Source organism: Colletotrichum karsti (assembly GCF_011947395.1).
Source record: "Colletotrichum karsti strain CkLH20 chromosome Unknown Scaffold8, whole genome shotgun sequence".
Classification (NCBI taxonomy): Eukaryota; Fungi; Ascomycota; class Sordariomycetes; order Glomerellales; family Glomerellaceae; genus Colletotrichum; species Colletotrichum karsti.
In genome coordinates, this window is record NW_024065908.1 from 726,602 (window position 1) to 753,651 (window position 27,050).

Below are 27,050 nucleotides of genomic sequence, written 5' to 3' on the forward strand. Positions count from 1 at the left end.
GGTACTGGTAGTGATCTTACCGCCTTTGGTTTTGAGACCAAGAACCGACAATGGCATCTGCGTCTGCCAGCACAGTCCTAGCTGTGCTGGACGTTACTTGTACAGCTTAGCCAAGCTATGGAGGCGGCAGATCAGACTTATCCCATCGTCTTCCTGAACCTTGACCCCCGAGTCAGCGCACATCACGTCTTCTCCGTCATCCCTATCGTCCACTTATTCCACCAACAATCCTAGGACGAATATCGCGACTTCTGGGGTTCAACAAGTGGCACGGCACGGAGGCTGGCCACAAGAACAGCCGTTCTCTACTGGTTCCGCTTTCACTTAAGCGCATGTTCTCGATTCTGATCATTGGATTTGCCACCTTCAATGATTCTATGAGAAGGCCATGTCCTCCTCTTATGTTGATTCGACCGCATTCACTCAACGCAACCACCGCAAGGCTACGTATTTCTACCCGTCAATCCACCGTAAAAATCACTCAGCAAGCAGAGAGAAATGTGTAATCTATAGTATATATGTTCCTGTGTACTAACCTGACGCACTACGACACAAAGCGGCCACGCACCCTTGAATTCGTTGCCGCGCAGGTTGTTCAGCTGTCTACCAGCCATTGAAGTCAGCTACAAGACCACGCATTAGCACGAATCAGCCCGCCTATCACTGCCCTCGTATCTATATCGACAACCTGTTCTTTTCATCTCTAGCCATTGAGTATTCACGGCCGCATATTTGGCTAACCTTCCCTGCGACGAGGCGCGTTGCCAACGATACCAGTCTAAGATGTAAAGCGAATCATTTCGCCGCATCCACAGTCGAACCATCTTCAATGTACTGGTCCAAAACCTCCGCATAATGCAGAAAGTCCACGCCATTCACCATGCAGGACGCGTCCTGAGTCCGCACTTCCCAATGCTGCATCACTCCACAGACGCCGCCTTCGTGCGCAACGTCGACAAGCTTGCGGTCTGCGCCGAAGGCTTTAGCCCTGACGATCGCGCTTCCGCAGAGACGATCGCGAACGCGCGGCTCGCCCCTGATGAGTTCGGGTCTGGCGTGGTAAATCCCCTGGGTCAGCTCCATGTATTGCTGGCCGTCTTGCGGCAGGTCATCCGAGTCCGTTGGTTCATTCTTCGAAGATGATCGGCTACCGTCGCGGGTTTTCTTCAGATACTGATGTCCCATACCTATCAGTGGCTGGTTTCCGACCATGTACTCTTCAATGACCTTGCACTCCGAGCTGTGAACAAGCGTGGGTGCTACATCTAACCCCGTGAAACTGGCGGGGCTGGGTGTGATCACCCGGTGCTGTGCTCTCTCGGAGTTTGGCAAGAATCCATTGCAGTATCTCAACTGGAGAGGAACCTTGCGAAGTCCGCGAGGGAGTGTCTGCATACGATCGATATAGACTTCCATGTCCGTCTCGCGTAACTGTACGACCAATGAGCCATGAACTACGGCGATGGCAATACAGTCGGGGAAAAGCGTGAATGCGAAGTAGTTCAAGACTTCCTGTGTTAAATGGCCCGACCTCTCTACTTGATCTGAAAAGTTCTCCGGGATCGTGATGAACTCTCCCTCGGAGAAGTCTCCGAAAAGCGGGTAGAGCTCTGGGTCGTCCGCGGAAAGCCAAACGACGAGGGCGCCCGCTATTGTGAAAGGACGGGTTGACTCGTCGGGGAGTTGCCCACAGCATCTGAGCACCAGATATGGGAGTTGGTAGCCGATCGCAATCAAGTCGTACGTCTGAAAAAGGTACGCCTGAAGTGCAGCATGCTGGTCCTCCGTCATGTTCGAGGTGCAAATCCATCCATCTCGCTCGTCGCGATATGAAAACTGCTCGAGGTTGAGGGCAGAAGTCGGGGCGTCCATCTTGTTTACTTCGGGGTCGGTGTGATAGATCTAAGGATTCTTTCTGTGAGAGGAGTTCTCCGGCTGCACTTATATAGAGCCTAGAATTACCAAGGTCCTCACAACCCTCGTCATTGAGGCTATCTGGCGAGAGAGCTTAGCTAGGAGATCACTTTATCCATATATGTAAAGTCGATGAACTCTAAATTTGCGTTAAGAAAAATTTGAAGTCTTTAACTCGTACCGTTGGTGTTGTTGTCATTGTTGTTGTCGCCGCCATCTTCGTTGGACTATCAGGCCCATATTCAGTCTCATGTAACTTTCTATCAATATCATGGCTTCATGCGACCAAAGCAGAAATATAACGAAAGTGCTGCCACATAGGTTACAACTGGGCCAAACAAGAGGCTCAGTCGCAACGAGGTGGAATAGCAACTTCTATAGCGGAGGATAGTATAAGAGGCGATGATGCCAACGCCAGAATCAATACCAGGAGATCGAGAACGACCTATGGCTTCGTCACATAATCTGGCGTATCGAGGTGTCCCATCTTCCCTGCATGCCCTTCCCCATCACTGGCCCAGTTTCTTCTGCTTCTTCTCGATACCCGTGTCTTCCAAGGCCATTCTCCGGAAGAAATGCAGTAGATGTGTGAACGGCGGCGAGAAGACGTATCGAATCTCCGTTTCGACCGAAGACACACATCCACCAGAGCTGGGGTCAAGGAACGCGACGGTGGCGTCGATACGAATCCAAACCATCTGAGCCAAGAGAGTTCGCCTCAGAAACAAGACGCACGCGAGAAAGGCCTTCCAGGTTCTCGACAAGATGCCGGCTGTGAAAACTGATGTTGAGATCGTGGCCTTAGTACCCCAAATCAGCGGGAGGGTGACCAAAACGCCGGCAATGATCACAAATTCGCCAACAAGAAGATACGGCAGGAAGACGACACCGGGAATTACTTCCCAGGCTGTGTTGAGGATAGTGTAAATATCCTGTGTCTTGCGGAACAAGCTTCGGTATGCTCCATGAGGACTCTATGTAGGATGAGCAAAGCTATCCTGATACTCGGGGCCTGTAAATACTGACCATATTGCAAGAATCAGCTTGAGCACTTCCCAGGCACTGGAAGAGATGACGTGCTGGATGAGCTTTGGCGTCAAGTCAGTGCTGTTCGTAGTTGAGGAGCAAGGCTCAGCATGGCGACAGATTTCTCGAGATGTTTTTCATGGAAGTCAGGTTCAGCAGCACTCTCATTTGTCTAAGGATTTCCGGATGGCTTGGTGTTTCTCTGGTGTCTTCGGTCGAGATGCCTTCCCGAGCAAAATTACTAGATTGGGAAACATGACCCAAAGCATAAACCGACGAGATTCCTTCGCATATCAGACTCTGACAGTATAATGGGCCCTGACGAAACTTCACCCGCAGTCGACCATGTACCTTAGGGATACTATGCCCAGGTATCGCAGCGACAGGTCAAGCCAATTGGTTTCCGGTGATCAAGATCACTTCATTTGGCTGTGAAAAGCGAATGTTACTGCAAGAATCATGAGGTGGTGCTGAGAACCTGAGTTTACATTGGGTGTCGAACGTCAATCCTGTCGTCAAAAACCGCCGGCCACAGCCTTCGTGAGCACACAGAAATTTTCGCAGCCACGCTTGGTCGGCCTCCACCGAGACAAACTGGGAAGACGTCTCATGGTCCACTTCCTGGATGCGAATGACACTCTGCAACTGAGGGCTACGTTCATGCGACGGACAACTGGCAATAATGTGTAGTCCTCTACAGCTAAGGCACCTAGCTGCGAAAGCAAAAATGGATACCAATAATAGTCTGAATTCGTTATTGGTTCGGGCTCGACGGTAGGTGGAGAACCGGCTCAGAACCCACACCTCCGAAGTCGGATCCGAAGGCCGACATCCGCGCCGACGGCCGACATTTCTTCGCTGTTTGCCTGGACACGGCCAGACAGCACAATGAAAAAAAAAAGATGTTCGCGTCGCCTGGAGGCAGTGTAATACCAGGGACACTGTGGGAAGAATCGTGTGCAAGCACAGAGGATTCTCCCCTAAGACCAAAAATAAGAATAATCACGATTGGTCTCCTTAGAGACCTTTCAGAGATTAAACTGAAAAGAACAGATACTACACTTGATCTAAGCCAAAAGGCAAAGAGAGCTAAAGAAGAAAAGAAGAAAGCAGGTAAAGGACGGCGGACTGGCGCGGTATATATAGATGTCTGGAGGGCGGTGGCCCTGAGGCCAAATCAGCCGTGTGGCAGAATTTGGGATGATCCTGAGTCATTTTGGACACGGACGAACCTTGCGCCGAGCGGGTTCAAAGGAAATGAGCCCCAGAAACATCCAATGGAAGCGTCGGGTGCCATGCGGGTGTCTTTGGCATTGGCCAGGTTCCGGTGGTGTTACCTAAATCTACTCCATTTATGACATAGTTTCACTCACAATCTGGATTTTATTGGCTCAATCTCTGCTGTGAGGCCCGCTGCTGCCTTCAGCACCTTGCAAACAGACCGTTCCATGAGAGTCTATGGAGTCGCTGTGATGAGGACCCGGAAAGCAGCAATCCAGAGAAATGTTGATGCTTATTGCAATTAGACAAAGATGTATGGTAACCTGGATAGCTCAAGACTTCTGCATACCGAGCTCACCGACATGGCCTCAAGTTCTGATAAGATAAGGAAAGAATATGAGTGGCTGGGTCATTCCATCCACTTCGGAAAATGCTGTGAATCGAAATTTGATTGTCATTATTGAAGTTTCCGCAAAGGTATTCTGATCGCAATTACATCTCGCGTCGGCGTCGTTATTGCCATCGTCGCTATTGTCATTGGCGCTGTTGTCGTTGGTGCCATCGTCTCTGTCTCTCTTCTTCCCGTGGGTATTCATGAGGCGTAGCTCTCAAGGACGCGGAACCGCTTTGACCTATGACATACACTCATTAAATTTGCTATTCTCATGAAGCTCTCAAGGTATCTCAAGGTATCTCAATCTTGTACTCCAGCATGTCCGGTTCAACCGCCTCAGGGTTGTCAACCGTCTTGACCCACGACACAGACTTGTCTTCATACACGACCTCATAGTCGAACGGGTGCTCCGTCTTGTCTTGGCCCAATCGGCCCGTGATCGCCTGTTTCGCCTTCTCCACTGCCTCCATCATAGCCACGTAGGTCTGGGTATCCCACAAGCCGTCGCGGCGGGGGAACTCACGGAGCAACCTCGCCGCGTCTGCGCGGGTAGTCTCGTCGGCGCATAACATACTCGCGGCCCCGAGTGCCCAGGTCGGACTGTTGCTGTCCATGGTGAAAACCTCACCGCTCTTCGGCTGGCTCTCGTAGATTTTGAGGAACTTTTTGCTGAGAGAGACAACTTCGCGAAAGGTATCGTTCAACGTCGCGAGGGTCTCCACATCTGTATAATTAGCTGTCCTCACTGGCACTGTGAGATAGCCGGATTGAATCTGCAGACCGAGCACTTTTAAGCGTTCCTTGTCATCTTTTTGTCCGCCGCGCTGTTCTTCCGCTTCCATCAAGCGCAAGAATCTGGCCTGCCAACGCTCGATATAACGGGCGTATCCTTTTACTTGCTCCGGCGGGATGGGCAGGCTCTGGTTCGGCGGATATGTGGCCGGCGCCTTGCTCCCCGTTCCCTCCACGCGAAAACCTATGATGAGTGGAGCGTGGCGTATGACGAAATGTTGCGTGACCTCCCACCATCGATGCGCTTCGTCGATGGATTCGAACTCATCCGGAATTTCGTCGACCGCATACCGCTCACGTCTTCCTCTGCAGCACCACGGCACCTCGTCCTCGGTCTCTTCTGGATGATAACCGTTGTGACTCCACGACTGCATCGTGAGGCGCTGGGAGTTGGCGATTATCGCGTCGATTAGCGGTGTGCTCTTTCGTCCGAACCGACGCTCGTAATGGTCCAACACGCGGCAGCCGTGATTGAGATGTATCAAGGCTTCTTTCCTGTTCCCCTGCAAAGCTTCGAACATGAAGAACAGAAGACATGTCAAAAGAACCCTTGGGATGGCTTCTTCCGTAGTGGGAGACGTTGCTGTGAGTTGCAACGAGCGGTTGTAGTATTTCAGAGCGTCTGCATAGTAGGGCCCCTCGCCCTTGAGACGCTGCTCTCGAGTGCTGCTCCCCAACGACGCCGCGCCGATGGCGAAGGCGGCATTTCTCACTGCTAGATCCGAACGAGCGAGTTGCGGTATCGTCTCGGTGATCAGTTCTGACGGGAATATCAAGGCGTCCTTCGCAAACAAGAGCCAGTTGTCGAAATGATCCCTCTGGAGCTGAGTGGTGAAGACGAGACTCTCGTAGTTTGGGTTGATGAATATCGGAGAAACGCTGCCGGACTCGCGGGAATTCCGAAGCGCCTGTTTTGGAGGCGTCTTTGCCCGCGGCTCGGTGATGTAGCCCTCACATGAGATCCGGCGCTTGGTGCAGTTCTGACAAGTCGGCTTCGTCTCGTCGCACTTCACCCGCCGTCGTCTGAAGACACGTCAACTCCGAACAGTCTCGTACATCCAGCAGCGGCCTAGCTTACTTGCAGGTGATGCACCCCGTTCGGACCTTGGGCTTGCTGGCCCTCGTGGAAGGCCCGTCCTTCCGCGGCCAGTCCTCGAGGGCGAAGGTGAGTACCGTTGGCCCCGAACGAGACGTCATACCATAGGGCTTAGATCGAATCGTAGGGCTGAAGTCTGGAATGGTGTGCTCTAGGGTATGTGCCAACAGCCCGGTTGCAGGACGTTATGACTCCGTCCCGTGCAGCTTCGAGGATCAATCCGAGATCTCGTACATTGCCCGAACAGGCAATCTGGGGAACCTCCTCCCCTTATCTAATTGTTGCAGAACTTGGCAAGTCGTTTCTTTGTCGACGAAGAGATCGAGCGGGATGGGCTGTGCAAACAAAGCTGCTGCCTAAACCCCCTCACTCCAACCCCCGCATCCGTCGATGGGCAAAGGAATCAGAAATTGGACGACTGACGACCAGCTGGATTGATTCTAGAATCGAATTCGCGAAATGCTAGACTTGAAGAGCAGTGAGATTCGAAACTGACACTGCCCCCTTGAGCAGCTCGCCAAGAGATGAATGAGTGTGTGGCAGGGGTTGGGGGGAATATGTGATCTGTGACTGGTGCGAAACCAAATGTGACATGGCATAACGCGCAACCTGCATGGCCCTGAGATGAGCCAAGCCGGGCATAATTAAGTCTATGACGATTAGATGGTCCGTAATCAAGCACATGAGTCCAAATTTTGTGGATTATGTTCAACGATATCCGAGCGAACAAATAGGCAACGAACAACATGGTGGTAGCGAAGAGCATACTAGCAAACCACGAAGTGAAAGACATCTCAATTGACGCGACTTCGTACCAATTTCAAACGGTGATGCATATTTTGCTCAGCAAAGCCGGGCGACAACCGTGACTAGTTATCGACGCCTCCCGTCAATCTGCCTCCTGTGCTGTAACGTTGTGATTCTGCACGGTTGAGATCACACTCATCACTCGAAGCACATGGTTGTCAGTATCGGTGTGCTTCCACCGCTTGATCACTTTCAACAGCTGTAGCAACGTGGCACTACTGTATTCGTTCACGTTCTCAGAGTTGAGAACGGCATCTTCGGACAAGCGAGCCTGCACCCCGCTGAGTTGCCTATCGGGATGCTCGACTAGGTTTCTCAAAGTCTTCTGCTTTTATCACCCAGAGCAACTTTCTTCCGCAGAAGGTTGCCTGCGTGAGAATGACGACTTCTCATACACTCATTCTTGCTATCCCATCGGAAAGCCCATGGATTCCCACGTGGAACTTCGAGCCTCACTAACTTGGGTCTTGAGTAAACAAGGTTCTTGCGAGGAATCAAGATCTTGAACAAGGTTAGCAAAGCTGAGAATGGGAAAGAAATGAGCATGTTATCCTTCGTAAGGATGCCTCCTAGGTGATATTTGTAAACATAGATCTCGTAGAGAACTTAGTCCTCATGAATAGTCAAGATCCTGAGCACCCATTCAACTTGATTCATGGTTCATTTCAATGAAAATCACAAGAACCTTCCAAGAACAGCTCCCATACTATGACTAAAGAGACCCGGGAATCAGGCGACAAAGATCATGTCAGCAACTGCTCCAGGATGTTGTCAAGTACAGACCTACTGAGTGATGACCTCAGCTAGGACTCGCATCACGAGCTGTAGCCCGAAAATCCGGGTGATCCGGCTACCTCGAGAACGAGTTCGCAGAAGCCATCGTAAATTTGAACCAGACTCCTTTACAGAGCACTGTTAAGATTGCCCGAGTGCCGACGGCCATCTGCGGAGCTGTGATATAAAGGACTTCAGCTTGTGTGAACAATATGTTCTCTCAAAGATAGAAAGATGCGTAGACATGAAACGCAGGAAGGTGGGTTGAGATGTCTCTTTACTGCTGTTTCGTCACTGAGCACTGTAAATGAGGGCTCTAATTCCAAGAACTCTGAAGCCATGTCATGAGAACAGAGGACGATACGAAGGGGTTGTCAATTACAAAAACCCAGATAGCTCACCTACGCTTTGATCGAGAGCAAAGAAATGGAGCCCAATGATGATAATCCGTTCATCAGAAATGGTCAGACTAAGTTGACGGGAAATCATGTGCAACGATTAGAAGCTGATTCTCACACACCCAAAACCCAAGAGATCCTCAGTATACCAAGCCAGTAGGAACAGCATTGAATGTGTTCCCCGCACTAGATAATGCCGCATTTATCATTGAAGTTCTCGGTTTCATTCCCAAATTACTGTATTGCGGAACGTTGGATATGTGTATTGAAAAGGAGACGAGGATGACGAGGGCAACCACGGCATGGGCAACGACGATGAGGGCAATGGTGACGGGGACGAGCCTGACTTCGGCATCTCAACATCACCAAACTTGGAAAGCAGATGCTACTGCTTCGAGCTGCATCTACCCATAGGCGGTACAAGGCTTCCCGTAATCCCAGAGCTATTGCCTTGTCATTCTACACTTCTACACTAGACTCTTCGCCTTCTAGATCTCTTGTACTAACCTGTCGCTACTTCCTCGACAGGATGATGCTCTTCTAGTGTCAGCCCTTATGCGTAAAAAAGTGACCACTGTTTCCTACTAATAGACAAATTTGCCCATTCTTTTTCCAACTCACAACATCCTTCACTGATAAGAGTTATCATCAACCGGGTTGCGATCTCGTGCTTGCACGCGAACCCAACTAACAACCAAAATTAAACAGACATACTAACATACACAGTCAAGAAATACGTTGATATCAATCGTCGAGACGAAGCAAAGCTTCCGCATAAAGAAACGATAAACCAGGTCCGAGAGCCCACGATCAAATCGGCACTTGATGGCCATGATGGAAATCCTCAATAACGACGCGGGCGACGCGAACGGGAAGGTGAACAACCTCCATTTGGAACAGCAATCAGAGCTGTTCAAAACAGACATTCGATACCAAATCTGGTCTCAGAGGCTTCGAGATCGCATTATCGACTGTCTACAGAAAGAGGGATCGCCCACTGCCTTTCCTCCCGACCTTCAAGACGGAAACGACTCACCTGATGCCAACTTACTCTCTAATCCAGATTGCTTTGCGTCTTTCCAGCCTCGCAACCAAAACGACAATGACAAGAACAGCATCGATAATAACAGATCGGAAAGTAATGATGCCGCAGAGGAAAGTAACATAAGGAAAGACCCAGCCACTGACGATTCGGAAAGTGAGCTCAACTAGATCCCCCGGAAGAAGCAGAAGATGCCGTGCGCTGAGAATCTCAATCAGACCGACAACAGCAAGGAGAAGAAATTCACGGTACAGGACATTTACAGCATCATAGAAGTCCTTACTCCCCTGGTCAAGAAGACTTATGACTTGGACCCAGCCATCACGTCGATCGAACAGACCAATAAGACGAATAAGACCAAGGGGACCAAGTAGTAGGAACACCGGATGTATGTAATCTACAGCATCGTTCAAAGTCTTATTCAGGCTTTGGTTCTGGAACCAGAGAACATCAATCAGACGAGATTCAATATCGCATTCGCAGACTTACCGCCCTGGTCGAGAAGGCCCTGGAATCGGGAGTCGATTCGGTCAACGCCGCCAAAACGTGTACTCAGATCATCCAAACCCAGTACATCACTCTGATATCAAGAGGACCCCAATATATTACATGCTGAAAAAGTTCATTCTGACTCTGTCATGTCTAAAAGCGACCGTTGTCTGTCGTATCGGAAGAACAGCCCCCTTCTTCAGACAAGCATCCTCACACCCTCACACAACGACTCAGGTCTAGCCCAGACCTCCAAATATCCCCTCACGAGAATACAAGTCCCGAAGTCTCTTCCATTCGTCCCAAAAAAAGCCACCAGAAGTTACAAGAACGGGGGCAAAAAGCATAGATGAGAAGCCCTCTCTCCCTCTCGTCCCAAAGAGGGATGCAACATCATCATTTTGACTCAGGAACCCATAACTCCTTTCCCGAGGAAGATAGGTACAGATAACTAACTCATCATATCATTATTCGTACAACAGAGCTCGCGGCTCCCTCACACACACACGCCATCCATCCCTCAGCCGCATCCGCATCAGGAAAACGTCAACCACGTTCCCCTTCCCAGACACCACGCATCCCAATCCAGACCCCTCATTGGCCAATTCCACTTCCCACGAAAACAAAAAGCTACGGGCGTAAAGAAAATAGATCCTGAGAACCAGGGTGGGGGGCAGAGAGAAACAGACACAAACTAGGGCCAGGCGGAAGGGGGGGAAGTTCCATGGATTAAACCAAACATTGGCGTATATCCCACATTCTTCTCTTCTGGCGTTGCTTCCACCCACAACAGCCATCCCTTCTATCGCTCGCTCGGACATACGAGCATGTTTCTCCTGCCCTTCCACCGAAGATCAAGAATGTGGTTGTATTTCGCAGTGGAGCAGAAACAGCAGCACTCCAGAGCCGCCTTGGACTAGGTACTCTCCGCATCATCGTGGTGCCTCACCTCACCCCCACGTCCACAATCTCCCCGTCTGCTCTGCATCACACATCGTCACCTCCCATCGATCTTCACGAACACAAACTTGCGTCAGCTCACATATCTCAAGGGTCCATCCAACCTCTTCTTCGTATCGGTGTTCCTCATCTCGCATCTCGCATCTCGCATACGAAAACCACAATACCCCCACACCCCATCCGCTTGAACCACAAGTAAGTACCTACGTAGAAAAGCCGAAAACACGGCATCGGGACAAGCGTGCAAGCCACCGAGAAAAAGGATCATCGCGAAATAAGTGTCATTCCCCAGATATACAACGCCGTAAAGCTGTAGCTTCTTACATACGTGAGGAAAACGCAACCACACCGACATGCATCGGAACACATACATACACACACGCAAGAGCTCTCAAGGTTACCGACCTGACCTCAGTTCATGCTTCCAGACCGCGCAATCCAAACAATACCCCTCGCCACCGCACACGCCCGACGCCGCACCGCGCTCCTCCCCCGAAGACGGATCGCGAAAAGGTCCCTGCGTTCGAGACTTCATGCCCTCCCCCCGCCCCCTCATCGTGCATTATCGACGAAAAACTCCTCCTCATCCCCCTCATCACTAAGTCTCCGAAACATTTCGCTCCGTACCCCATGCCCCGGTTCATCCACCCCCCTGCTCCCCCATCTCCTCACACTTCCCACACCAGATAGACCCGTCCTCACGACTCCAGGAACCGAAAACAAGAAACAAAGAGCAGAGCAGAGCTTCACAAACTCGACGAGAGTATGGCAAGACAGATAGGAAGGGGAAAAGAAGGCAGCACACGCGAACCCACAAACCTTTCTTCACCCATCCCATCCCGCAAAACTCTCCCGTATCTCCCGCGCCTCCCGTGAAAAATCCGCCAACTTACTCGAACCCAAACCCCGATATCGACTCAGGTTTCTTCCTCCACCACAGAGATTCTGTACATCCCAAATCAAGTAAACGCAAACTACACACACAAACAAACTATAAAAAAACCCTCACCTGAAAACAAACACACGATTCAAGACCCCCCCCCCCCAAAAAACCGTAAAATGCCACCCTGCTTCCAAGGCACAAACATATCCCCGTTACCTTCTCATCTAGTAAAGTAAACTCGCGGGAGAGAGAAGCCTGAGGACCCTGAGGACCCTGAGAAAAAACACACCCAAAAAAAAGAAAACAAGCATCCATCCCGCATCCGCCTCCGTGTCAAGTACCACGCTCTCCTCCAAAATCTACAAAGATCGTCGTTCGTTCCCCCTCATACATCCTGCCTACCATGATATGTCTGAACGCCTGGTGCGCCCGCCACCCAACCTACATCTCGTGCAGTTCCCCCATCCCGCGGACCGTCCCTCTGCCTCGTCGTGGCGAGTAAAAAGACAAAAAATGATGAGCATATCCAAGCTAGACCTAGAATACAACAACCAGAACGTATGATGAGATGTCCCATTCTAAACTACCGAACCGCCGCCGTCGCCGGGGTGGAGATGGGATCTACCACAGGGATCCGAGGAGGGGGGAGCCTCATAATCAGCCTCACTCACTCCACGATACCTTTTACGCCATAGAGGTGTTCTCCAAAGAATGGAAAGAAACACCAAAAATACACACCCGATGATGAACCCCCAAAGGATAGATAGAGCACGTCACTTCACATCCCTTTCCCCGCCTTCATGATCTCCGTCAACGGAGGCCTGACATTGACTTGACTCGGATGATCGGTTCAGAAAAAACAGGACACACACACCCGTGCCGTCCTGCGACTGCGGACTCTATCGGACGCCCCCCAGCTTCAAGTGTTGCCCCCATGGCGGTCAATCGCGCAGATTTGGAAAAGAAAAAGCAAAATATTGCAGGACGGAAGTGAGACAGTGGCGTGGGAAGACATTGCCCACGAGGCCCAACGGCTAAGTACACAATACACACAAAGCACACAAGAAGCGGTAAAGTAAACAAATGTTGTCATGATTGGGCTTTTCGCCGCATCGAGTTCGTTGCTCGAGCTTTTTTGACTTCTATGTACCATTGCCGTGGGTCTCATCCCGTCGCGCACCTTGGCGACAAATTGGGGGCCCAATCCACACTCTATCCCCATCCCTTGATCCCCGGGTCCTACGGGAGGCCGTCATCGAAGGCGCCGTGGAATGTCTGGGGCGCATACGGAGGAGTCTCCCAGCCATGGTTCGCCGAGGTGAGACGTGGCATGCAGAGACCCCAGATCAGCGCCTTCAAGTCAATGCCCGGGGGAAATGTGCCCGCCATCATGAGACCCAACCAGCTCTTGTGTTGTGAAACAAATCATTTTCTTTTGTTCTCCACCCTCTTTCCAATGCGCCGTTGCTGAAAACCCTGTCCCTGGACCCGATATAGCGTGCCAGTTCATGATGACAATGTCCAACCAAGTTCCCCAAAAACGTCCAAAAATTTGTTACATGCGTATTCCGATTGTTGTCATTAGACCCCGACGCAACATTCCAGTTGCGGACAGCGGCCACTCTGTTCCAATATTCGTTTGCCGAAGCGCCGGTGCCCAACCCTTTCCCGTCCATGTGGATTCCGTGACCCGTGGTATTGTTCCGCTGCGTGAAAATGCCCTCGATAGTGTCGTTAAGTCGGAATCCGTGAAGCCCTTGTATGAGCCGATTATATCCTCGCAACAGTAGCTGAAAGCCAATGATGCCTTCGTGGAGCAGCCCTCTTTCCCTCCATATCTTTACATCCACCAATGACGGCCGTCGTGCCGGATATATGTGCCGTCGATTGCTGAGCGAGAATCCGAGAACTTCCATGGCCGACCTCTTACTTCCTCCATCCCACGTTCCAGATAACATGAGCAATGTCGCGGGCTGTATTAACTGTATCAATGACCCGGCCGATGATGCCTTCGTTGGAAGATGATTCCCCCTCTTCATATGGCATGAACATACCTGACGAGGTCCTACGCATGCCAGCCGGTTCGGCGTTTAGACTGCTGGTGGACGATGATCGTTGAAGTCCGGGTGATTTGTCGTCCGTCTTGGTCGGTGATTGCCAGCCCATGGGAGCATCTTCCTCCTCTTCCTCATCGTCATCATCGAAGAAAAATTTGCCGGATCCTTTGGAGGGTCGCAGGGTCTCCTGGGACGATGATGGTGACATTACGGGGCTGCGATACACTCCCGTGCTGTGCTTCATGGCGGTTTCCGGCGGCTCGGGGGTGTCCTCGCGATACTTCAGTGTCGTGGAGGGTAGCATGGCAATGGTTTTGCCCTCGGCAGCGGCAGCCGCCTTTGCCGACTTTTTCCTCAGCAGTGGCGTCTTCTTCTTCGTCTTTGACCTCTTCATCATGATGGCGCCCTCATCCGAGTCACTGTTGTCGTAGCGTTCGGTGTCGGCATCTTCATCCTCATCCTCATCTCCCTTGATATCAACGGCGATGCACTGAGACACTTGCTCGTTGAAGTGGATGTGCTTCTTCTCACTACTGGGTGAGATGATACCGGAGGATGTGCTGGATGGGCAGAGGTTGGAGCTCTCGCGGCTCAGTCTCCTCGACGAAAAGGGAAATGTGACGTAGTCTGTCGTCGCACGCTCGAGCGTCGGTCGTGCAAGTCGTCTCCTACCATCCTTTTCCTGAGCCTGAACGGCCGCGGCCGCCTGCTTCACCAAGGAGGAGGCAGAGAGTGACCTCTGCAGCATGATTTCCGACATACTCCTCTTCTTGAGGATAGGCTTCTTGTTGACGAAGGAATTGTTCTTGGTCAACCTCGCACTATTAGGGTCGGTGCTGATGGGGTTCAACGTATTGGGACCAGTCTGCAAGGGTCCGTAGAGCCAAGTGACATCACAGTCCTTGAGCCTGGGAGGAGTCAGTGATAGCTCACGTCAACGTGTGCGAAATACCAACCAGTTCAGTGTTTCTGGCGACACGGTTTTGAGCTTATTTTTCGCCTTCATCCATGTTCTCCAAGAAGCGTTCTCTAACCGGGCGGCATTGCTGTATTCCGACCTCCGTGAGACGATAAATTTCCATGATGACCAAATATCCTCCTCTTTCCAGTTGTGCGACAGGTAGTCGACGTGTCGTGACGGTTGTGCACGTACTGCCGTGTCATCCTCTGCGTGTTCTACATCAAGGATGAACTCTGGTGTGTTGGGTCGGGACGTGTTTCCGTCGGTGTCGTTTTCCGTGGGCGAAACCGTGTAAGAGTCACCTGTCCGAGGGCTCGTTGGGGGTTCTAAATCTTCCACGTCCTGGTCGAAGTATCCTGCTTCTCCGTAATGGGGAATCACAAAGTGGTCATTGGCGTGCACGGCGAGATCCAAGGTGTCGTCGCAGTCGGAGGCTATTGAGACGTTGCTGGCGGGCGTTGACGAGCACGACAGGTCGGTAGACTCGGCATGGATAGTTCTGGGAGAGGAGGGAGCAGAGGAAGGCGCGGAGTCCGGATAGGCCTTCGAGTCCATGAAAGCGTCGCTTAGTTGGCTCGCAGAGGCGGATGAGTGGAAGCCGGATTGTTTCGTGACGAACTTGGGTTGCGAATGCGACCTCCGCAAGTTCGAGGAGAAGTAGGTGTTCTCCTCTGACGATAGAACGACAGCCATTGTGAAGATGCTAGGGCGAGTTGAGGAACGTTAGTCCCTAATCGCCGTGACTCCTAAACGGATACAAGAAGGATCTGTCATAAGTATCCAAGGGGGTTGGTTGGCGATGACGATGTTTGTTGTTGTAGGTAGGTAAGTTGGTCGGGAGCAGCAGCTCGTAGATCTTTGACCAAGGAGTCGGAATCGGGGCGACGGCAGGGAAGAGCTGAGGGGGCTGTTTGGGGCGGGAGGATGAAGGTCCCCTTTCTTATTCGTTCTACACCAGGCCGTTGGTTATTCCGTGCAGGTTTTCGGTGGCTCAGGACCTAGCGCGGTGGCGTCCCAAGAAACAAAGGCGGTGACTGGAGCGATTCGCGGGGAATTTCGCCAGTGGGAAAAGGCGGAGAAGTATAGAATGGTAGGCGAGGCGTGAAAGCAGACAAACTGAAGAAGACTGGCTTCGCTTCGCTGGGCTGGCTGGCTGACGAGAAAACAGAGCGAGGTCAGTTACGGCGGTCGAAGACGGGCGACGACAGAACGTGATATCGCAGCATTGGAAACGCAAACGGGTGTCAAAAACTGGCCGTGTTGGTGGGAGCAACAGGGAGCGGGAAGGCGTAGGTATATGTTGGAGCCGGGCAGGTGGAGAGTTGATAGAGCATCCGAGGGAGGAGGGATGGAAGGAAAGGATAGGTAAAAGTACTGGAGTGGTGGTACAGGGGTTGGGAGGAGAAGGGGGAAAAAAGGTAAAAAAGTAAAATACCGGGTAGGGAAGGATAGGAAATGGAGTCAGTGGAAAGCGGATCGAGAAACTGGAACGACAACCGGCACGTTCGAGCCTGGGAGGCTGATTTGCAGGTCTCGTTCTCGTCCTGGTCCTCGCTCTCAGTCTCGCCCAGTGGAGTGGATTGGGAGGAGAGCAGGAAAAGTGGGAGAAGGCCAGGGCAAGAGACGACAGGACAGGGGGGAACCTGAGGAGAGGAGGGCAATGGCAATGGGAAGGGGTCAGGGAGGAAGAGGAGGGGGGCAGAATGCAGAAAAAGGCAGAGGGGCGTGGGAGATGACGCTCCGGGGTGTGTGTGGGAGACACAGTTTTTTTTGCCTTTGCGTCTTATTATTCGGGAAAGGTGCTTGATGATGCAAGCAAGGGTGATGGTGGCCATGGAGGAGGTACTTGACTTGGACCCCCTTCTCCAAGAGCCAAGGGCGTGGATTGTGGAGAAGAAGAAAAAGAAGACGAGAAGAAGAAGGACTGGGCCACTGGACTGGACTGGACTGGACCGGACCGGGTTGAACGAGGACTCCAGAATATCTACACAGAGTGAGTCTGACAACTAGAGAGAGCCAAACATGTCCTGCCGCCGCTGCTGCTGCCAACAACCGGGCTGGGGTTTGTGGGACGTGTGGACGTGGGCTTGGGCTGGGGAAGGGACCGGGGCAGCAGAAACAGCGACAGCAACAGCAACAGCAACAGGTGGCCAGGCGAAGTGAATGTGCTGGGCAGCAAGCAGCAATGCGAAAGGTACTTTGCCATAGTCCCGGACGCCACCGAGTACTTTACGTACAAGGAAGCTCCTTACCTAAGGCCGGGCGGCAGGGGTGCATAGGTATACTACGCAGTATTCAGGGTAACTCTCGTAACTCTACGGCAAGGAGGAAGGGTAAGAAGTGGATGGATCGCTATGTGGATTGGATGGCTGGATGGCTGGATGGCGAGATGGCTAGACGACGACCAGATGGCTGGCTGGGTTGAATGGATGGAGATGCAAGCACAGAGTGAGAGCAAAGTAAGAAGAAAGGTAACCATACAGATACTGCGGTGCAGAGGGCTATGAGGTAAGGGGAGGGATTCGGCCAAGGAGTGTGCTATGTGGAAGCAAAGCAACGCTGCTGTACAGAGCAGAACAGAGCAGAGCAGGTGTTTATCAGACATGCAAGCTAATGCACGCACCTAGACGCAAGTGTGGCAGCGTGCAGCCAGACCGACAACTGGGGTGGAAGTGGGAGTGTGTATCGATGGGCGAAGGAGATCCAAGATGCAGACAGCAATAAGCACAGCGGTACATACCTCGATGTTTATTTGTCGACACTTTTCTACCAAAACGTGAATGAGGAACCGGTGGACAGAACGGGGGGGCTCGGACGGGAAGCTCAATATATATTTCGCTGAAGGCGTTGCTTTCCTGGACTTATTAGGTCAAGCCAGGCACGCAGAGACAGACGGCCAAGACAGATGGCCAAGACACAAAACGACGAGGCGGCGAATCCGGCGTGGAAGTCGGCGAAGGGGCGATTGGTTGAGTAATTCCGGATAAGTATGTGAAGTGCAAGATGGAATTTGCAAGGAATCGTTTAGGCGAGGTGGAGGAGATGCGGAGGCGGGATGATGCGTCCTTCTTCAGACTCCAGGTTCTGGTTTAAGGGTCGTCTCAGAGAGACGAGACCACAACCAAATCATATTGGAATCCCTCTCGACGGAGAAACCTTTCAAGTCGAAGCACGGACCGGAACTGCATCTTGCGTGGCGGCCAACGAGATACAAAACGAACCGGGCAATGTAAGCCAAGAGGCCGGCCAGGGATGATTGGTCGAGGATATCAAGTATGAAGGCATCACGGCCGGAAGAACCCAGACTCTGGAATTCGAGAGGCAACGTGTGCCTGCATCGACGGGTACGAGAGCCTGGATAGCTCCTCCAGCTTTGGATATGACTGAATGCCAATGCATCGTAGCGCAAGGCCGCCGGGACGCGCTACCAGGAATGGGTGCTGATTGTCCGGTACCGTTAAAAGGCCGTGTGCAGTATGCTCGTGCAACACTGTAAGCAGACATAAAATCGATCTCAGGTTTGCGCGCTATGGCTTGAGGAGGAGAGAGAACAGCCTCCTGCGCCAAAACACGACACAATAGGCCAATGGAACAGGTCTTGCTTGAAGCACAGTATCTTCGCTATGCCAGCAATGGTGCGGATGCAAGCGCGTGGACAGCTTTCATCGAGATGTTCGTACAAACCCGGCTGGATGAAGTAACGAAATGAAGATGCATGCCTCAGTTGTGGAGACGGATGGCGGTTCGACAGAGTCGAGGAATGATGGCCGGCGGAGAGGAGTTGATCCTCTGGTCTCTTGATCTCTGATCATCAGCCGTATCCAAGCTCCAGGTCCCTGTCTAATTCCGTGTTCCTGACACGAAGACGTCAACGTGGGGACGTTTGTCGTTCCTGTCGAACCACCCTGGTGACAATCACGTCTCGCAAGTCAGGTGACGGAGACGCGAACCCGTTTCTGCCGGTGGAACGAACGCGACCGCAAGTACCAACGGCCGAGGCTTCTGCGGTTTAGGATGAATGTTGATTAACCTGGGCCCCCCAGATGTAGCTGATGCGGTTTATAGCGTCGCGGGCAAACTGACTGGCATGCAGTTGACTTGATGGGGCCTAGCACCGACAAAGTCGGCGAAGGAGAACGACGACGAACGCTTCAAGGTCGGTCGACTGGCCCAAGCTCGATATGGCACTGGTCATAAGCCATGGCCATGACCATCAGTCCAGGTCCCAGACCAAGTTGCGAACCCCGGCTGGTCGGACGCCGCAGTGTCTGAGGGTTCCGGTAGGGCAAACTCCAATCCCAAGTCGGGGCAAGTTCAGTCGAATCCAGGGCGAGCCAGGCAAGCAGCGAAGGAAAAAAAAGGTCCCGTAGCCCGTTTTCTGGTACGCTCGAAATTGGCGAGGCGACAAGATAGTCCCAACCTATCCGTAAGGGGCAGGGGTTTGTCGGCAAGATCCTAGCAAGGAGGCAGAACGGGGCAGAAAATATTTTGGAAAACTTTTTCTTCGACTGCCCCCGGACAATTTCCACGTTGCTATGCCCACTATGAGTATCCTAGCAGGGCCAGCGCAGAAGTCGAGATTCTCTTGTGGGCTCATTCTTGTTTGATATCTGGGTCGCGTCCTTTGCAAAACTTCTCCTGTCCGTGTAACATATCGCGGTGCCTGCCCGAGGATTCAGGTCGTTGGCGGACTGGATGATGGCGGCGCCGCTCAACCCGAGTCCCGACAGTCCGTCCGGTCCAGCCAGGTTGGGGGTCCAAGACAGGGTTGGAATGAACAGGATGTGGCAGGCGTGCGGAGGGCGAGAGGAAAGAATAGACCGCGACGGCCGATATCCAGACGACACAAGCAGCTTCAAGGGTCTTTGGTGTGCTAGTCGTGGTTCTTCTCTCCCTTTACTTGGTGTAGTCGTTCCACGAGCATGGCTATGGCTGTACTCTGAGTTCTGTCTTTTGTCTGGCTGATCGTAGCAATTCTTGGCGGTGGTTTAGAGATGTCGACCCTGAAATGCGTTGACTTGCATCGCACCGAAGTCATTGGCCGAGCCATGGCTGTGGGAGGCAGAAGACGAATTGTAGGTGGTATCCGTACATCGAAAGACGATGCAATGCCTTCTTCCTGGCAAAGTTCGGTACATGGCATTTTGGCAGGGGGCGTGCGTGATGGGAAAGACGTCGTCCACGGGTGGGAGAAAAAAAAAAATCGAGGTCCAGTCCAGCCGATCCACAATCTCGCCGTGCAATAGTGGGTCAGAGCTAAAGATGCCTGGGGCATGACCGGAACCTTTCCCCGGGTCGCCGGTCTTGTCACTCGGCGGTGCTTTTTAGCGTGCCATGGACTTGGACATTGCGGGGCAGACAGTACCTCGCTAACAATTAGGTCGAAGCGAAGCCCAAGGTACGGTACGTACCGTTGTACCGATTTGGGTAGGCAAGATGCCACGATAAGGTAATTACGGGAAAGTCACACCTGCCTGCCTTTAATGGAATTTGGGCGGTATCCGATTCCCATACTCCATCTGTTGAGGTAACTGTAACTGTCAACGTCAACTTCAACACAATTTTGCAATCCGTCTACGTCACGGACAAACATCCAGCATCATCAGCATTACAACTCACAAAACCTCAACCTCGGTCAACCTCGCACAACGGTCGGTCGGTCGGCCGTTCGGTCGTACAAGCACAGCCTACGGATACTCCGTACGGGGCCGTCGAGTATCCGCAGTTTCAATGCGCGTACGGATGACCAAGTACGCAGTACGTGCAGAGGTACCCTACCGTCTTGGCTCCAAATGTCCCCCACGGCGACTCCATTCACGGCCTCGTGGCCACTGGGGACTCGGAACTTGACAAGTCTCCGCCTCGTTTCCGACAATGCTCTTGCCTCGCTCCGACAGCGACATCCCTCGAGTACGGAGAGAACTGCGAAATCACCTCAAGTTGCGTGCCCGACGGCAAGGCGTTGGCTTAACGTTTTTCTCGCTCAATTCCCCTTGCTAGTCAGCTGCAACAAACCCCTAGAGACACGTCTCGGTTGATTCGGACCCCTTTCGACAGCGTGGCATGGCACGAAGAAGGCAACCACCAGCCGGTATGATGTTATCTCTGCTGTTGACAGCCGCGCCATGTCATCATCGCCATCATCATCCAAAGACCAGCTACGAAAGTACTCACATCTCGCGCCCAACCATCTCGATTGTTTGGCCCTACTGCGTGCTGGAGGCGCTGATCTCGCCCTCCGCGTGCAACAACCGGCCCTAGCTCCAGGCCCTGCAGCGAGGACAACCCCAAGATGGTTTGGTGTGCGTTTCTGCCGGGAGGGCGGCGACGCCAACGCCTGCTGGCAAGCATGCCTTTCCTAGCCATCCAGGACAGCGGCGAACCCTTATGCGCCAACTTTTACGCCTAGCTTCGTGATCTTCTGGCCAGCTTGGACGAGTCCTGACCGCTGAAAACCTATCCGCTGGGTGTCAATATCAGACGCCTGTTGTATCCGTACACGAGGGGCACCGTCCCCAAGCTCCCCCCTCCCTGAGAGCGCCAGAATCGATCGACAGACCCTTGGCCTCGGCGGCTCTTTACTGATACTGGTCGCTCTTGGGGCGTCTAACATGCCGACCAGTCAACGTTGCGTTGCTGGCGGCATCGGACCGGGGAACATCTGGAAAACCAACGAAAAGAAAGAGCCGGTATCAACCTCCGCAAACATCAGGCCAACTCTGTCGTCAGAAGGCTTGGTGCTGCCTCGATGTAACATCAGCAATACCTCTTACCCCAGACAGATGCGCCAACACCACCCGACAAGTTCCGCAAGGGTGCCGGTGATGTTGATGACCTCGACGCACACAATGGCGGTGTCGGTTTTTGGCGTCAATCCACACCAGTATCACGATTGGCACTACTGCTCCCCTCAACTCTCCCTGCCATCTCGCCATCGATTCACTGCGAAACGCAAGCCAGAATACCACTTACTGATCGACAGCAGCTAAATATGTGGGAATGACGACCGATTGCCAGCTGCAGAACATCAAACGCACTGCTCAGAGCAATTTCCTGCTTCGTCTTGGATTACACGGGAGGCTTTAGATGCTCTACAATGCCGGCCGTTCCATTTGGCAGGTCCACCTAGTCCGATAAGGTCGATCGACAATTCCAAGACCCTTCATTTTCCGTGCATTTGTTGCGTACGCTTTGCCCCTGCCGCGGCTAAGGTGGAGCAGTAGCCGCAGTACCACCAAGCAAACGGAGGATGATGCCGGCATGATCGGCCTTGACAGAACACTCTGGTCGGCCCTGACCCAGTCAGCACAACGCTCAACTGAGTACGACTCGGGTTACTGCTTGTCCAGGACGAAAAACCAACTGACATTTCATGAAGCAGTCGTATGGAGCTTCGATCGATACCGATCTCGAGGAATCTTAGCAGGAAGCTCTTACTTCTGCGCTACAGTACCTCGAATCGGCAACGGCCATTCAAAAGCAAGATTCGACTTCCCCAGCTTTCACCAAACTCTGCGCCATCATGTAGGCAGCAAGCGTATCTGCGATTCTTGTTACGCTGAAGAAAACGGGGGTAGCTCAAGGACGAACACTCTGGGGCATACGCAAAGTTAGCATGGCCGGTGCCGTCGAGGTTTTGTCTTCCGAGCCCGGGAGAGGCATGTCATGCACGGAAGGTGTAAGTTGATGAGAAGCCAGCGCCGCACAGGACGAGGGCGAGGCCAGCCTGCGGCAAAGCTTATGACAGGCAGCCCCTTACTACACATTAACGGACGGCAGTATGTACACCACTCGACCATGACTTCTAACCCGCCCGGAATCACCCCAAGCTGGGCTGAGGTTAGGTTCGAAGAAATGTGCCATGAAACGCAGGCTATTCTTGTCGTGGCAGCCCGCGTGTCACTGTTACAGTCGCAGAGTCTGTTGAGAAGCGATTGACGCATTCAGAGTCTGAATTTGGCAACGGGCGAATGGGAAGAGAGCCAATTTCGGCACTTTGAATTGGATGAGTCCCTGAAAGAGTATCGCCATCGCTCGGACTTTGACGCGCCATGGAACTCCACGGGGAAGATGCACAGCTGGGTCGGAATACTAAGCTCTGGAGAATCCCCATGGGCAACGAGATTCCACCTGCCACTGTTCCAGGGGGTTCCTTACAGCGCAACTCTCCACATCTACAACCCTGGGCGGACATCACTGTTCTGCGATGCCCGCGGTACGACGGCGCACCGAGAGCGATGCTGGAGGAGAACATCCGGAGCCTCGCATTGAGCCACCACGCCGCTATCAGCAAAGTGGCCGAATGGGCTACTTCCAAATCCCTCCGGTCCGGATAGACGCCGTTCCCGGCCGTCACTGTTGCGGTTGACGGCCGCTTTTTGCTTTAGGGAAGCACGAATGAATTCACGACAGCGATAACGGTGGATCTCGAGTGCAAGAAGTATACTTGTTGGCCATGAATCTGCCTCCAACTCGCCCCGCCCGTCTCTTTCTTGGAGCGTCTCGCGGCACAGGATTGACTCTGTTCCGGCTTCCGCTCGCTATTGTCGAGCCATCTTAGCGGAACAAAACGTGTTTAGCAGCTGTTTCCCACTGAATAAACACCGCACACAGCCCGCCGGGAACAACAAGAGGGAGCGGCGGCGGTGACAGAAACAGGGACACTGCTTGCTACTGTCCTTACGGGTTTGCTGCAGTACGAGCAGAGGTCAAGCTTGTAGGTACGCAGGACGGGCAGCTACTCCACCGTCCCTGTGTTTCCTATGCCGCCCCGTCTACGCTGCACGAACGCATTGAAACCTGCCATCTGCACATACGTGTACACACCACCTGGCCGAGGTATGGCGAACTACTACTCGGTGATGCGTCCAACAATTACAGTTTGGCTTACTCCTGCTGTTCGGCTCTCTACACTCACACCCGGCATTCCCCGACACACTCGACATATGCGTCTCCAGTTTCTGCACGTCTCCGGCTTTTCCCTTTCCCTGCACCATCTGAAGCAACTCCGCACGGGGGGGTTTGGGGCAGTGGGAACCTCCAGACTCCCATCAACCTAACTGGAACCTTTCAACCTCGAGAGCAGAGACCACGGTAAAGCATCTGCTCGTTGCATATCAAACCCACGAGGCTTTCCTCTCCTCCCTCAACAGACCGTATACACAGAGGCAGGGGTACTTTACTACAACCAGCGCAGATAGATACGGACAATGCAAATTGCCTGCGCCGTTCCTGGCGGGCTCCCCATCAACTCAAGTACCTACTTGGGTCGTCCAATCGATGCCGCATGTTTCAGACCGTGCCTCCATCGAGGCCTTCTCCTGCGTCTGGAAGGATGATACGGCGCTGCAAGTCGACATGATTAGGGGCAGAATTCACAGCATCCCGCCTGCACGACAACCCATACTAATGTACGCTCTTTGACTTCACCGTACACAAAACTATACTTGGCCTGCGAACCTCTTACGGTCGGCTTCGACCACTGACACTTTTTGTGCAACCTCCACAGGACGCACATTAACTAAAATCTGCAAAACGTAAACTCGGTGCCGGCTAGTCAGTCATCAGCCAATCTTGCTCGCTGGCTGCTTCGTCGCTAAGCAGTCTCCCCGACATCCAAAACGACGCCATTATCTGGTCCATTCACCGCATCAGCCCCGCTCAGCCAGTGACAACACCAACACCTCGACATCGCTGCTGGATGCAAGCCACACTAGCAGCCTCCAGCCATTAGCAGCTGTCGCTAAGGATACGGTGGTGGGAGACCAAGAAACCAGGGATCCCTCTCAGCAACGGAGAGGATCGTCCGCCACTCTGGGCTTATCTCTTGATGGATACACACGCATAGTACGGGCTTGTTAAGAGTCAGCCTCTTACTTCTTCTACAACACCAGGTGCGGGCAAGAAACCAAAGATAAGATAACAGCGAAACGGACGCAACCGCCAGATACGAAAACCAGGTCGTACCCTGCCGTTTCTGCCATCTTCCTACGGCGGCTACTCTCTTAGCAACGCCGTCCGTCATGGCCAACTTGATGATCCATGCCGCTCAGTGTCAGTCGTGTTCCCGTACAATGTACGTCTCATGAGAAACCGCCAGCCAGACAGTCGAACCCTGCGGCTGACTTCTGGTCGTCTACTCAGACGCTCGTCCTCGGAGCACGCAGACTCTGCAGCTTGATCATTTGACAAGTCGATTGCTTCGAACTGGGCATGGAACTGAAGAACAAGCGCGGACGTACAGCATGCCATTTCAGAACAATCCGGGGCTGGCGCGATAGCCCCCGCTCACCGGTCCGGGCGCGGCTCTAAATCGCCCAGCACTGGATGTGAATGGACCCGAAGTTCCACCACCGCCGCCTCGACCACAAGGTTCGCGTCGTCAAAACCTTCTTGTGAGTGGGTGGCACGCGGGAATCAGGACCCTGATCGGCGCAGTAACTCGGGCGAGTTTCTGCCACAAACAATGCCTCCAGCGCCGTTCAGTAGAGGTGGAGGCTCGAAGAGTCCAAACTTCATCCGAGCCACAAGCTGCTGAATGCCCCTGGCAAGGGTTTGCAGGTTACTACGACGGAACCGCCCCGTCTCGACATTTGAACTTGAGTTTTTGAAGTTACAAAGTGAACGTCAACAAAGACTGCTGTTCAGGTTGGCGACAACGGCTGTTGGCTGTCTTATTCGATGGCTATCCCAGAATCCAAATTGAACTTTCAGAGCTTTACACCGCTAACACATCACTCAGCACATCCTATGATCACTAAGATGCCACAGTGGAGACGGTCGTATCGAACGAAGCCTCGAATGTACTACGCCGCAAAACAGAGACAGAGGTCGCTGACCAGGGGCAGCTCTGGACAAGAAAAGGTCGTGAAGTTAGCTGGCCAAGACAGATGACAGATCCCTGGTCTGTCTTTTTTGACCAGTCACATTGAGGCACTTTCGACTATCTTGAAGTGATTGGCCTGCCAGTTACGCGACGCAGCTACCCTGAACAAATCACCATGGACGCCAGCCACACTGGTTGCATTCACCATCTTGTTGGGGAAAGCCGCCTGCATCCAAACTTGAAGTCTGCAAAGGGGATGTGATAGTATGAGTGGGTTGACCCCCACTCTGTTGAATGTCACTGTGTCACATCCAGTCAACGTCGAGAAACATCGAGAAACATCGAGAAACACCAGCACCAATACTGCTGTAGCCACCGAACACGACCTCGCGCCATTATTTCGTCAGGTCGTGATTGGCATCGACTAAGAAGCCAACTCGACACAATTCATGATATGGCCGCGCCATAACCCTGCGGAAACTCGTGGCATCGTCCGAAATTCGACGTCGCGAACGGGCCCAGCACCAGCATCAACAATGGATGCAGGTTATTCGTACACCTTCGAGTATGCAGGTGGTTTGAACAGGAACATCATGGATGGATCTCGGCAAACCTCGGCTTCATACAGTGGATCTGTCATGGTTTCGTGAGCCTAGTTGCCTCGCTCGTTTTCAGCAAAATGTCCGCTCGGCGCCGCAGGCATGCGGCAACTCCGTCTGCAGTCATGCATCGAAATCCTAGGCCCGTCAACAGGCCGGAACTCATACTCGCGGTGGTTTAGCTGTACAATCCTCCTGCGGCCAAAACCCATGAACTAAACAAAAACCTAAGCTTTGGTTCGCGATTTATACCTTCGTTTTTCTTGCTTGTCTGGTCCGATCAGTAAGGACTTATTTGCCATAGCCGCGTCGGAAATGTTTTCTGCTTGGGCGACTGCGGCCTTGTCGTCGAAATCGTCGTATCAAGTCTCTTCGAATACTCTTCCCCACCAGACAACGTCTCTGCAGGCTCCGCCTACGAACACCTCCGAGGCCCTTCGAGATGGGGCTGATCTGCGTTCCCGTCTTCTCCCCGGCTGCACTCTGCACGTCGAGCCCCAGCCAGACCCTGTATATCGGCGAATTCATAACAGGCAGAAACAGGTTCTGGATCACAAGCACTCCGGCCTTCGATGCCGCCCTCATGGCGTCTAAACATGACCGAATGCTTGGCCGTGAACCCGATAACTAGCTGAATAATCGTCAAGACGCGCATCGGGGATAATCGGACACTCTCCGCGGCAACCTTGCCTCAAAGCACGTCTCGCTGTATTTCGTCGCCTTAATTCTGTTCCGCACGTCATGAACGGGGTAACAGTTGAGGTTCGTTGACCAATTTTACAACTTGAACGCAATAGTGTGGCGTGGGGTCA

At 52.7% G+C, this 27,050-nt stretch overlaps 3 protein-coding genes across 3 annotated transcripts; all 3 read right to left on the reverse strand.

Moving 5' to 3' along the window:
* Positions 1–795: 795 nt before the first annotated feature.
* On the reverse strand, positions 796–1,872 carry CkaCkLH20_03350 (uncharacterized protein; the record flags this gene model as incomplete). Its single annotated transcript, XM_038886069.1, has 1 exon — positions 796–1,872. The coding sequence occupies one exon, from the start codon at positions 1,870–1,872 to the stop codon at positions 796–798; it is 1,077 nt and encodes a 358-aa protein (XP_038748578.1).
* Positions 1,873–2,423: 551 nt separating this feature from the next.
* Positions 2,424–3,014, reverse strand: CkaCkLH20_03351 (uncharacterized protein; the record flags this gene model as incomplete). The annotated part of the gene is made up of 2 exons (XM_038886070.1): positions 2,424–2,886; positions 2,941–3,014. The coding sequence occupies 2 exons, from the start codon at positions 3,012–3,014 to the stop codon at positions 2,424–2,426; spliced, it is 537 nt and encodes a 178-aa protein (XP_038748579.1).
* A 1,831-nt stretch (positions 3,015–4,845) lies between these two features.
* Positions 4,846–15,507, reverse strand: CkaCkLH20_03352 (hex2 protein; the record flags this gene model as incomplete). The annotated part of the gene is made up of 4 exons (XM_038886071.1): positions 4,846–6,370; positions 6,426–6,594; positions 13,851–14,761; positions 14,810–15,507. The coding sequence occupies 4 exons, from the start codon at positions 15,505–15,507 to the stop codon at positions 4,846–4,848; spliced, it is 3,303 nt and encodes a 1,100-aa protein (XP_038748580.1).
* Positions 15,508–27,050: the final 11,543 nt, after the last annotated feature.